General features: G+C 36.0%; 1 protein-coding gene across 1 annotated transcript in view; it reads right to left on the bottom strand.

Annotated features, from left to right (window-relative positions):
* LRP6 (LDL receptor related protein 6) overlaps window positions 1-14304 on the bottom strand; it is a 144415-nt gene that overhangs the window by 64965 nt on the left and 65146 nt on the right. Inside the window, exon 4 of the mRNA XM_024575799.4 lies at window positions 1651-1847. Within this exon, the coding sequence (XP_024431567.1) occupies window positions 1651-1847 (197 nt within the window). The remainder of the gene's footprint in view (window positions 1-1650; window positions 1848-14304) is intronic.

Raw genomic sequence — 14304 nt, 5'->3', positions numbered from 1 at the left:
AACAACCATGACATGAACAACTGTGATAAGCCAAATTATTACCAAATGTCATCCAGGTGCTTCACTACTAGACCATCTGCAAGGAAGGGAATTAATCAGTAAAATTTACTTAGCATTCAGAATCCAAGAGGAATACACAAGAAATAAAGCAGGATGTCCCTGCCCTCAAAGAGCTTACAATCTAGTCAGATGCCAAAATTAACAAACAATAAAAAAAAAATGAATCCTATCTTGCACCTAACAGATTGTGTAAATAAGTATAGAGTCAAATGGGAAATAAATCACTAGGGATTAAAAAACAAAAAAAGCTTCACCGAAGATGTAGGACACGACAGGAATCTTGAAGGACAGGAAAGAGAGGTAACGGGACATTTCAAGTGTGAAATCGTATGAATAAAAGCTTGGAGGCCGTACACTGGCAGAAATAATAAGGTAAACAGTCTCACTGGAGATTAAGATTTCTGTTGACTAATAAGAACTAAAGTTGAATGAGCATGGAGAATGGGAACAGACTGGCACAGGGCACCGAAAGCCAAGAAAAGTAATTCCAATGTTGAAAAATCACACTTCGGAAAGATTACCATGGAAAAAATAAGCATATGGATTAAATAAGGGATAACCAAGAGCAGAGATTAATTAGCAAATTTGTAGAAACTAGTAAAAGAAATGGATTTAAATAATATTTGCAGAAAGAGATCAATGTAAGATAGACCAACAAAATATGAAAGATAAAAGAAAGTAGTAAGAGATAATTGCAATTTCTCAAACTAGTAAAATGAAAAAGGATTAAAAGTGCCATTAAAAAAAAGAAACCAGGAAAATTCTTTTGTAAGGGCTAACCATGAGAATAAAAACTTCATACAAATGACTGAACATTTTATTTTTACAAAAGAGTAACACATACATTTAAAAACATTTTTATGGACTCATAATCACAAGATTCCAATATAACAAATTCGACATTTGACTATGTTGCCTAAACTAATACAAAGCAATGTATAATCCAAAAACCCTTCATTTCTGGCTATGGGATACAATCAGACACATGTCAAACATTTATTTACTCACAAGTGCCAAACACTTAACATTCTCAAATTCCTTTAAACCTAATTCTATTCCCCTTTGTAAGTAACTGTTGTCGGCAGTCACGGCCCAAGTCATTGTAAAGGTTGACGAAAAAACTAAAGCAAAACTAAGAAACAAGGGGATGGGATGTGAACAGAAAAGTTTAAGTAGGCATTCAATTCAGCAACTGAGGTAATCAGTTAGATTAAGAGAAGGGTCCATTCGAGAAAAATTTGTTTCTAAACATACTCATATGAAACATCAAACTCACATTAGAGAGACATAATATGAACTGAAATACACTTGTGTATGAGCTCTCTCAATTTCTTGTTTTATTTCCTTCTTCTCTACCTCTGTAACTCTAAACCAAACAAGGGGCTGAGGTGATCTGTAGTTACAGATATCAAGCTACAAACAGTTTAAGCTGTTGTTTAACCTGCATTATATTTTGATGTTCTCCCTATTTTTTAATTCCTCCCTGCTACCTTTGGATACACCCTCCCTCCTCCTGCCTCTCAAGAACGCCAGACATCACAGTTCTACAAAGCTATTCCAACTTGGAATTTAAAACTCAAGATCACTTACCATTTGGCTGCCTCTGTTGGCTGAAGGCATGTATATCCATGGGAGAGAAGATGTTAGAATGGATTTCACGCAGACCCTCGCCAGTGTACTTGTTGCAAGCCAAAATGGAGTGTGTATTCCAGTCAGTCCAGTACAATGTGTCCTCAAATAACGTCAAGGCAAAAGGATGTGGAAGGGAACCTTTAACCACTGCCTGCCTATTAACACAAAGAGAAAAACTCAAACGTTTCTAAATTTTACTCTTTCATCAAAACTTTACTTCTCCATTAAATGGTTTTGTAATCCACATTAACACATACAAATCCTGAGTACAACGTATCTTATGGTCAAATACACCTGTGGAAAAAAAGTCACATAGTAAATTCAAATATATTTTCATGGTGTCCAAACCAAGTATTTCAGAATAGTCTCCAAATTGGTAGCAACCCCCAGGTTCACTAGAAACTAACAGAGAGAGAAGGCCTGACAAGTATTAGCACTGCTGTCTATTCCCATCTCTGGACTCACATCTTCCATCCTTCCACATAATTCATCTCGTTCGAAAGAGAAAGGCAGGCAAAAAGAAAAATCCTACAGTTTACAGTTGGCACTGGGAAGTAGTTTTAAATCAGCAATAGGTTTTTCCCCTTCTTGATATGGAAGAACATAGAAGCCGAAGTTGTTTCTTCCATTATTTCTTATGGTTTCGATAACTGAAAGGAAAATTGTACACCTGAGGCTAAACAGGCATTCTGGCGGAGCTTTCTCTGCAAACCCCAGTCTAGCTCCAGCGAAAGATCACCTGAGCTGGCTTTCTGCTATATGGTTTAACATCCACAAGTCATGTAGCAAAAAGGAAGTCCTGCCACTGGCAGAATGTGTTCATGAGGCAAAGCACACCAAAAAATTTCCCAAGCAATCTACACTATATGTTAGAAAAGGCAGAGAGCCTGATTAGTACTAAAGGCACAGAACTTTGCAGAGTGTCATGGAGAGTTATGTAATCAGTAAATATTCTTTTTTTTTTTATCCTTACCTTAGGACATTTCTTTTTCATTCCTTTTAGAAAGAAAGGGAAGGAGAGAAAGAGGGAGAGAGATATCTACGTGAGAGAGAAACATTGATCAGTTGCCTCTCGTACATGCCCCAACCTGGGAACCAACTCACAACTGGGACTCTGAACGGAAATCAAACCCACAACATTTTGGTCTATGGGACGTTCCAGCCAACTGAGCCACACCGCCTAGGGCAGTAAATACTCTTGAATAATGAACAAAAAAATGTTTTGAGCCAAAATAACATTTAAGAAAATAAATGCTTTGACATTTTCACAGTATCAAATATAATATTTTCATAAATTGCCCAAGGGGGGAAGAAAAAAGGGAAGGAGGAAGGGAGGGGAAATATAAGCTGAAGAGAAATAAAGAATATCATGTATTTTAGTGAAGACAATCCAATTTTAGGTCCTTGAAGGAGACTACCAGTTAAATAAATTCAGAGCAATAAAATAACTTTCACCTGAGCAGCATTAGCATCTGTTACTGCACATGAAATGGTCCTAGCCTCAGGTACTTCACATTTGGGGCAAATTTTTAAAAACTGAATACAAGATTAGCGTGACTAGTTTAATAAACAAACTGTCTATTTTAGAACCTCATACCTGCTCTGCCAGCCCACATCACCACAATTTTCTCTTCTCAGTTTTCTAATTTTCTCTTCCCTAACAAATTACTCATCTCTCTCATTTCCCAAAAAGAACTGTCACACTGTCTATTTCTGAAGTGGTTTCTTCCACTTTTTATTAAGTTCATTTAAGTGATCACGGCATTTACATGAATGATATCATAGCTTAAGGCCAAATTTCAACAGGCCTGCATATTCCACACTGAAGTCTTCCAACATTACTTATGGTAAGACATAAAGAGAGAGTTCTGAGAAGCTGCCAAGAAATAAAAGTAACACAACTGAAAAATAAAGAATAAAAAAAACCTACTCAGCATTTAACAATTTTTTAAAACTGTAAATTATATAATCGGATCTTTGAAAATTTGGGGGGAGAAGAAGCCTATGTTCTTTGTATATTATTAAGTAAAAAGTTCAAATTCACTCTAGTGAATTCAACATGAGACTAAACAAATAGGAAAAACAAACTCCCTCCTGACAAAATACACTCATTTCATACACTGACTGAAAGCATTTATACATTGGTAAGAAATCAAATAGAGCTAGGTTCAAATGTTCCCAACCCTTACTACTTAGGTCATTTCTTCAAGCTTCGCTTTCCTCCTCTGTAAAGGGAAGATAACAACCTAAACTCACTGATTTATTGTGAAGATTACATAGTAATACCATATGTAAAAGCATTCAGCATTATGCTTGGTATTTAATAAAAAAATTATGTTTTTAATATTTTAATATTTCTGATAGAGGGGTAACATTTTACAAGTGAAGTGAAATTTCATGTGGTAGTATTTAAATCAATAAAAAGTTCTTAAAATCGATTAACTTATTACAATGAAATAAATACCAGACCCTGGCTTATTTATATTCCCCACAACAGGGTCTCACACAACAGTATGTGTACAAATCAGCTGGAATTATTTATTAGATACTCAGGAAATGCTCAATAAAGCTTCGTGTCTTAAATAAAATGATGTAATTAACAGACTGAGCAGAAAGCAGAGCTGGAAAGCCTAGCACACACTCCTGTCATATTCTTTGGTCATTTACTGGCTTGTCCAGTCAATGGCAACTTGTTCCTCAAAGTGGAGATCGCAGTATATAGTCTTCACCTTTCTTCTCTCTGATGGGGGTTAGCAAGCAGGCCTGCCTCTCGCTTTCCCCCTGGAATGCAAGTTACTGCAAGGAGGAGCTGGTCCTGGGCACTGAGAACGAGAGCGGCAAGCAAGATAAAAACTTGGTTCCTCAGTAGTACGCCACAACAACAGGAGTTAAAAAACAGATCTCTCCTATGGAGACCAACATATTGTATAAATACCACACTAACAGCCATCATCTCATTAAGACTGAAATTGAAAGAAAAGAAAAATGTTTTCTCTTTATGATGAGAACTCAGGATTACCTTTCTTTACAACTTTCTTATATATCCTACACAGTGTGCTCCAGTCATCATGTTGTACGTTACACCACCAGGGAGGAATTTTAAAAATCAGAAAGAAATAGGAAGAGAGATTTCTTTTAAAAATAAAATACTTGAAGCACAAAGGAAAGGGGAGAGAATAGAACTATATTGGACCAAGAAAAATGACACTAAATAGCTCAAGCCCTCATGAAAACTCAAAGTACCAGAAACAGCAAATATGTAAATTAATAAAAGACTCTAATGTTTTCTCCTTTTTTAACCCTTTTAAAAACACATAAGATTGTATAAAGCAGTAATTATAATATTGTGCTGGTCATAAGAGAAGTGTAATATAAAGGACAATAATAGCACAAAGAGGGGAAGAAGGAATGAAGGTATACTAGAGTTAAAATTTCTATACTTTACAGGCATTAATTTAATATTCCCATCAAGTAGATTTTGACAAAATACATATTTCAATCCCTAGAATAATCACTAAAATTTTTTAATCCCAAAAATACAGTTTAAGCAAAATCAACAAAGGAATTAAAATGCTACTCAATACAAAGAAAGGCAGAAAAGAGCCTGGCTGGTGTGGCTCAGTGGACTGAGCACGGGCTGCAAACCACAGGGTCGCCAGTCCAATTCCCAGTCAGGGCACATGCCTGGGTTGCAGGCCAGGTCCCCAGTACCACACACTGATGCTTCTTTCCCTCTCTCCCTCCATTTTCCTCTCTCTAAAAATAAAATAAATAAAATGTTTAAAAAAAGGCAGAAATGAAGAGCCAGAGGAATAAAAAAGACAGATATATAAAAAACAAACATCAAAATGTCAGATGTTAACCTAATCATATCATTAGTAACATTAAATGTGAATGGATAACTATCCAATCAAAAGGCAAAAGGTTGAACACCTTAATATATGTACAGAGTTGACCCCCGAACAACACGGGGATTAGGAACATGGACCCCAGAGCACCTGAAATGCACACAGAACTTCTGACTGCTCTAAAACTTAACTACGGTTGTCTGCTGGTATTCCAGGATGCCCTTTAAAAAACGGCATAGAACAATGCAGATAGTCGACCCTCCGCATCCTCAGATTCCCAGTAACCATGATCAAAAATACTGTTTTTGAGCTGCAGTTGGATGCGGAACCCAGGGAACACAGATGGCCAATTGTATATTTACTGAAAAGAAAAAATCCAGGTATTAAGTGGACCTGCACAGTTCAGACCCATGCTGTTCAAGAGTCAACTGTATATAAAAGGTAACAGTTCTTAGTAAGATTCAACTATGTTGTCTATAAGAGACACACTTTATATTCAAAGATACAAATTTGTTGGAAGTAAAAGGGTACAGCAAACAGTAATCAAAAGAGAGATGAAGAGGTTCTATAATACAAAACCCACTTTAAGAAAAAAAATATTGCTAGAGGAAAAGAAGCACATTTTATGACAAAGGGTCAAATCATCAGGAGAACAGAATTATAAACATACATGCATGTAAAAACCAGGGTCCAAACAAGTGAAGTAATCTCTGACAGGACCGAAGAAATAGACCATCCAAAAATAACAATCTAAGAACTCAACATCCTATTCTCATTAAGACAACAAGAAGACAGAAATCATTAAGGAACTGGAAACTTGAACATTATCAACCACTTTAGCCTAGCATCTATAGAAGACTCCATCCAACAACAAGAGAATACACATTCTTCCAATTATACACGTAACTTTCTCTAGAAAAGACGACATGCTAAGTCACAGAAAAAGTATTAATTTAAAAGACCGAGGTTATAGAAAGTATATTCCCCAATAACAGTGAAATTCATTAAGAAATTGACTACACAAAAAATTTGGGAGTTCCACAAATGAGAATTTTCTAAATTCTAAATACTTTCTCAATGTTTTCTAAATAAGCAATGAGTCAAAGAAGAAATCACAAGAACATTTTAAAAATATTTTGAAGTAAAAAAAATACAACGTGCAAAAACTTACGAGGAAAGTTTATGGGATGCCACCAAAGGACTGCTCAGGGAAGATTCCATAAATTTACCCCTGAATGCCTGCTTTAGAAAGAAGATAGCTCTTACACGAATAATCTAAGCTTTGACCTTAAGAAACTAGAAAAAGAATAGCAAGCTAAATCCAGAGCAAACATAAAAAAAGAAAATAAAAATATTAGGGTAGGAATCCATGAAATACAAAAGAAAAACAATAGAGAAAAAAAATCAATAAAGTTAAATGTGGGTTCTATGAGAAGATCCATAAACTTGGCAAACCTTTAGCTAGACAGGCCAAGAAAATAAAGAGAAAAGACACAAATTGGGACACTTGTAAATAAAATTATTAATAAAAAGAAGGATATCACTGTTGACCTTACAGAAATTAAAAGGATTATAAAGAGATGCCATGAACAACTTAATGTCAACAAAACATACAACTTAGATGAATCTTAGAAATAAATTACCAAACCGACTCAAGAAGAAATAAAAATCTGAAGACCTAGAACAACTAAGGAAATAGTAATTTAAAATCTTCCCATAAAGAAATCTCCATGCCCAGGTAACTTCACTGATGACTTCTACCAAGTATTTACAGGAGAAAGAGTATCAACCCATCACACACTTTCCCAGATAACAGAAGAGACAACACTTCTCAACCAGTAATAATACATTGATACCAAAGCCAGAAAAATCACAAGAAATGTATAAACTAGAGACCTATATCTCTCATGAACAAAGACATAAAAATCCTCAATGGAATGTTATTTAACTGAATTTAGTACAACTAAAAAGGACTCTAAACCATACCAAGTGGGGTTTATATCAGGAACACAAGATTGGTTTAACAACCGAAAACCAATTAATTCAATTCTTATGTTCATAAAATAAAAAACGAAACTACACGATCATCTCAATAAATAAAGAAAAAGCACTGGACAAAATCCAATACTTAATCATGGTAAAAACTGTGAAGAACTAGTAATAGAAGGGAACTTCCTCAACCCGATAACAGGTCTCTTACGGAGCGCTACAGCTAAGATCATGCTCAATGAGAAAAGAAATTAATGCTTTCACCCAAATATCAGAAACTTTGGCTGGTTTCTACTCAGTACTGTACCAGAAGACCCAGTCTGTACTATCAAACAAAAATAGAAGGCATCCAGCTTCTTCAAGAAAACACCAAAAGGGAATGACATGGGTGCTGAGGAGAAGCCCTGGAAGGGGAGGCCACAGAGCCTTCCAAGGAGGCCTGGGCAACAGCTTCGGAAGCGGTAGAGCTGGCAAAGGCAAAGCGGAGGAGTAAAGCCCCTTACCAACCTGGGTCGCCTGTCAAGGACATAAAAATCAAGTCCCTGCAGATCTATCTCTTCTCCCTGACCATCAAGGAAACTGGGATCATTGAATGTTTCCCCCTGGGGGAATGCCTCAAGGATGAGATTCTAAAGGTTATTCTGGCGAAAAAGCAGACCACGCTGGCCAGTGGATCTGGTTCAAGGCATGTCATCATCCGGGATTACAATTTACAGGGCTGTACAGGTATTAAGTATCCCAAGGAGTTAACCACTGCTATCCATGGGGCCATCATCCTGGCCAAGCTCTCCACTGACCCAAGTGGTGAAACTACCAGGGGAATAATATTGGCAAGGGTCAGTCCCCTGCAAGCTGACTGGCCCTGTAGCTGGCTCTGCGCTGGTGCACTTCAACCTTCTGCAGCCAAGAAGATGCTGATGGTGGCTGGTTTCGAGAACTGCTACACCTTTGCCAGGAGTTGCACTCTAGGAAACTTCACCAAAGCTACCTTTGATGTCATCTGCAAGGATTACTCCCAACCTCTGGAAAGAGACCATATTCACCAAGTATCTCCATCAGGAATCTAGCTGTGGCCACCATTTAGTTTTATACAAGAAAAACAAAGTAAATAGATAGATAGATATGGAAGGAATCCAGATCGTCAATGGAGAAGTAAAACTGTCATTATTCACAGATGACATGATTCTATATGTAGAAAATACTAAGGAATTTTTTTAAAAGCCTCCCAGACCCAATTAATTTAGCAAGTTTGCAGGATACAAGATCAATATACAGAAATAAATTACATTTCTATATAACTAGCCATGAAAGGTACAAAAATGTATACAGTCAACTAATATTTGACAAGGGAGCCAAGAATGGAGAAAAGACAGTCTCTTGAATAAGTGGTATTGGGAATAGTAGCTATTCAAAGGTTAAAAAAAAAAATGAAATTAGACCCTTACCTCATACCACTTATAAAAATTAACTCAAAATGGATTGAATGCTTAAATGTAAGACCTGGAACTATAAAACTCCTAAAAGAAAACACACGGGGAATAGCTCCTTGACATGAGAATTGACAAAGATTTTGGATATGACACCTAAAGCATAAGCAACAAATAAAAATAAACACGTGGGACTATGTCAAACTAAAAAGCTTCTGCACAGCAAAAGGAAATGGTCAAAAAAATGAAAAGGCAACCTATGAAATAGGAGAAAATATTTTAAAATCATATATTTAATAAGGGGTTAATATCCAAAATATACAATAAACTCATATAACTCAATAGGAAAAATAAATAAATAATAATCCAACTAAGAAATGGGCAATGTACCTGAATAGACATTTTTCCAAAGAAGATATTCAAAGTGCCAACAGGCACATGAATGGCGCTCACAATCACTAATCACTACGGAAATGCAAATCACAACCACAATGAGATATCACATTGTGCCCATTAGAATAGCTATCATGAAAAAGACAAAAAATAACAAAAGCTAGTGAGGATGTAGAGAAAAGAGAACCCTTGTGCACCCCTGATGGGAATGTAAATTAGTACAAACAGTACCGAAAACAGTGTGGAGGCTCCACAAAAAAATTAAAATTCCAGCAATTCCACTTCTGGGTATATATCTCAATGAAACAAAATCACCATGTCAAAGAGACATTTGCACCCCCATTCGCTACAGCATTATTTACAATAGCCAAGACATGGAAACAACCTACGTGTCCATGGAGAGATGAACAGATAATGAAAATGTAATGTATATATACATGAAGGAGTACTATTTAGCCACAAAACGAGGATGTTCTGTCATCTGCAACAACTTGGATGAACCTCAAGGGCATTATAATAAATGAAAGAAGTCTGAAAAGAGTAAGGCAAATACTGTATGATCTCACCTATATGTGGAATCTTTTAAAAAGTATAAAAATTGTAATTAATTAAATAACTCATTCATAACACCATAAAAAATAGCCAAGAACTTACAACTGTATTTAACAAAAGAGTAGAAGACACCATACACAAAATGGATCCAGAACTAAATGTAAGAGTTAAAACAACAAAACTCTTAGAAGAAAATAGGCATAAATCTTCATAACTTTGGAAGATTTCTTAGGGCATCCAAAACACTTTTAACAAAAAAACTGACAGAGTGAATTTTATTAAAATCGAAAATTTTTGTACTTTAAAGCACACCAACAAGAAAATGAAACCACAATCTACAGATTGAGAGAAAGTATTTCTAACCCATATCCCATGAAGAAACTGTATCCACAATACATTAAAACTCTTACAACTCAATAGTAAGATGAATAATCCAATTTTAAAACGTTATGACTCAAATAATGTAAATAACGTCTTAAACATCTAAGCCTCATGTAAAGAAAGGCTGAGCTACACTGTGTTCAAGAAAATTATAGGCAGGTCAGACAGAAGTAAAGTTAATATATCTGGAGTAGAGGCAAGACAGCAGCAGACCAAAACCATTTCAGCAAAATCTGGTATTCACTTTTTTCCAAAGTAATTATTTTCTCATGATTATATAAGGAATAATGAGATGAAAAAATGGAAATACCTTTCTAGTCCTTCATTACAGGTAGGTGTAGAACATGTACATGTGTATATAAAATACAAGCAATTCCCAAACATCAAATGGTTTCTGTTTTTAAAATAGTTAAGGCACTGTTTTTAAAACAGTTAAGGAATGTGTATGCGTGAACAATGACTCCACTGTATAGTCAGTGGGGGCAGGAGACGACACGGAGCGAGCTTGTGTACTGTGTAGCCGTCATACTCACAATGACTGAGCAAGTAAAGCAACGAATCCGCATCAGATTTTGTGTTAAGCTTGAACACTCCCTCACAGAATCTATTAGAATGATTCAGAAGGCCACAACTATTGGCAACTGGCGATTGGCAGCTTCATCACAACGTGCCCACTCATGCATCACGTCTCGTGCAGTTTTTTGGTGAAACATCAAATCACCCAGGCGACTCAGACCCGTTACAGCCCAGATTTGGTGCCTGTGACTTCTGGCCTTCCCCCAAACTAACATCACCTTTGTAAGGGAGGAGAGTTTAGGCTGTTGATGAGATTCAGGAAAATATCATATGGCAGCTGACGGGAACTGGGAGAACTGTGTGAGGTTACAAGGTGCCTACTTAGAAGGGGACTGAGGTGTCTGTCATTGTCCTTTGTACAATGTGTCTTGTATCTTTTATCTTCTTCAATAAATGTCTCTTTTTCATAGTACATTTCTGGACAGACTTCATACATTAAAAGGTTATATAATAATCAGTTAATAAAAATGTTTTGACCACAGTTACCAGGAACCTAATTTCTGTATTTCACCTGAGAGCAATGGCTCACTTTTCACTATTTCAGTGTATGCAACATCTTTATAGAATTAACTACCACAAATAATAAGAATCTACTATACACTATGAAAAATGCTCTCACTAGTAAGGAAACAATGCAATTAATACAAGTAAAATATACTTTAAAATTCCAAAATAGATTGTTATCTTTTCTTAATTTAACTTAATATTTTAAAAATGGTAGATAAGATATGCAGACATATGCTGTGTGTGTATGGCAGTGGAAATTAGTAAGATTATTCCATAAAACAAAGACTGGCTTTAAAATTTCTATGCACCTTGATATATAATCATACTTCTAGTGATTCTAAAGATGTAATCAAAGATGTAGATTCGCACAAGCTCCTCTTTATTCCAACAATGTTTATATGAGTAAAAAGTTACAACTTAAAAAATCTTTCACAATAGGGCAGTTAAAAAATATTGTTCAACATTCAGATTTATTATATTTATATTTAAGAGCATAACTGCTTGATCTTACACTTTTCTTCAACTTCTCTTTTTTTTTTTTCTTCCTTACACTTTACCTCTCCCCTTTATCATGGACTTTCCTACTAGACTAAATTTATACGCTCTTTCTATGTCTGTAGGGACTAATAGGATATACAAACTTATTAAAATTTTAATAACCTTTACATTTTAAAACCATGTAACATCCTATTTTAAGATTATCAACGTCATAAATAAGACAGTATTTACTGACACCCCATGTGTACAGTAAGAAGTTAACATGGTTTAACACGTGCCTGCCCTTCTTTCTTATCTAACCATCCCACTACCAGTTCTCGTTTTTTATGATAAAACCTAGGATTTTAGATATTATGTGCTTTCATTTTTATGTTCTATTCCAAAATATCTCACAGTTGCATTAATTTTTAAAAGCATATTAAAAGCAATTACCAGATTTAACTCCTTATTTAACTGATTTTATTCTTCACAAATATTTAATTATCTGCCTTTCCCACTCTGGAGCTTTAGTCTCAGTTATCTCTATTAGTCTTCTGAAGTATATTAATTAAGTTTTTAAGAGAGAGCAAAGTAAAAGATACATTTTGACTCCTTGCATATTAAGAATGTCTTCCTTTTGCAGCAACATACGAACAACTTCTGATCAACCTCCATGTCTCAAATCTTTTCCTCCACTGTTTTCATCTCTGTTTCTCCAAATTGTGGGACAATTGTATGGTTATCTTCCATTTCACTGGGGCTTTTTGGTCATCTATCTGGTTCTCAGTGCTTACACTGTGTTTTGAATTGAACATCATGTTATTAACATTGTTTTATTGTTTTTACTGATCTTGAATGTACTCTTTCATACTACTTACGCTTTTCATACATGTGTCCTTTTGAACCTTGATAATTTTTTTCTCCTCTACCTTACAAGAAATTACCGGAAGATATCTGTTCTGACTCCTTAATATGGGTCATCCATTTGAATTGTTGTATCTTCTCATGTGCTGTTATTTTTTTTCCTATCATCTTGTGTTTCAGTGGGAGGTTTGTACTTTGTTGGAAGTTGAGATCAATTCTTTTACAGCCTGCAAATTCCTGGTCCAAGCTTTCAGATCCAGAAGAAGGAAAGTGAATAAATTTTCAATGTATTACAGTTTCACTTTATTTCAGAACCAAATCACAGGGAACGGGGGGATCGGAAGCTAGTGATAACAGCAGCACATTCACGTGTTTCTTTGCACATTTCTGGCAGCACCAAGAAGTATGCTGCTAGAGTGGGCCTGCTTGTTCTCTGGCACCACTGTGCTCATTCACACATAGTTGGCTTTAACTACACCTCTGATCTTTGTCTAACATGCTCAATCATGTCAAGCATGGCTGCTGTAACATGTGTGTCCTTCAGTGTCTGGTGTATTTCCCAGAGATGCTAAAGAATCTAGATGAGGCCTACCTTCTACCCTATCCCACCTCCTCCTCATCATCCTCACCTCCAGCCATCATACCTGGAGTTGTGGTTATTGTAGCTGATTTGGGTAAATCTCTTCAAGTTGCTTCTTTTTCACAAACTCAGTAGGTGACCAACATGAGGGGTTTCTGGAACCCAGGCAAACAAGGATGGGTGATGATGCAACAGCTTAGTCAGATTGGGATGTCCTTCAATCTCAAACCCTGGAGAATTCATCAAGGTTTCTGGTATGTGGTTCGTATCTCTTCCTAAGTCTCTAGCACTGATGTAAAATCCCCGTTTACAGTACATGGCTTCAAAACCATTAACTTGCTAATAACTATACATCTATATAGTCCTCTGAAAGTGCTCTGCTGAGCTGCAGGCTCATAAATTCAAAGATCTCTAGACTTTATCACCACTGTTTTCTGTAAACAACTCAAATGCAAACATTCTTTTCCTATGTTGGAAGGAAGGAAGGAAGGGAGGGAGGGAGGGAAGGGAATCTATCCCTTTTTTCTAAATTTCCTATCTCAATGAATGACACTTCCATCTAACCAACCATTGAAAGCAGAAACCTAGGAATCATCCTAGATGCCTTCAGAGAGCCACAAGTGGTTCATTGGGACTGGGACATAGTACACAAAGGGTAAACGTGGTCAGAACATGTCTAAAATTAGGTAAAGAAATTAGAGCATATAAGTCACAATAAAAGATTTTGTACTTTTTCCTGAGCACAATGATGATGCACTGGAAGATTTAAGAAGGTAAAATAATCTTTAAACCATTGTATGCACAACTACCAAAATGGTATTTCTAAAAGACAAATCTAACCATGTCAACTTACTACCTGAAATGACTCCTAATACTTTTCAAGATGAAATTCAAATGGCTTATCTTAGGACATCAGACTTTCTATGATCTGGCTTCTGTCCATCTTTCTCGACTTGCCTCCACCATTCTGTCACATTTCCTATTGTTGCTGAATTACACTGAAAAAGTGTTCTTCAAT

This window comes from Desmodus rotundus, chromosome 3 (genome assembly GCF_022682495.2).
Source record: "Desmodus rotundus isolate HL8 chromosome 3, HLdesRot8A.1, whole genome shotgun sequence".
Classification (NCBI taxonomy): Eukaryota; Metazoa; Chordata; class Mammalia; order Chiroptera; family Phyllostomidae; genus Desmodus; species Desmodus rotundus.
This window is presented reverse-complemented; position numbering and strand designations above follow the sequence as displayed.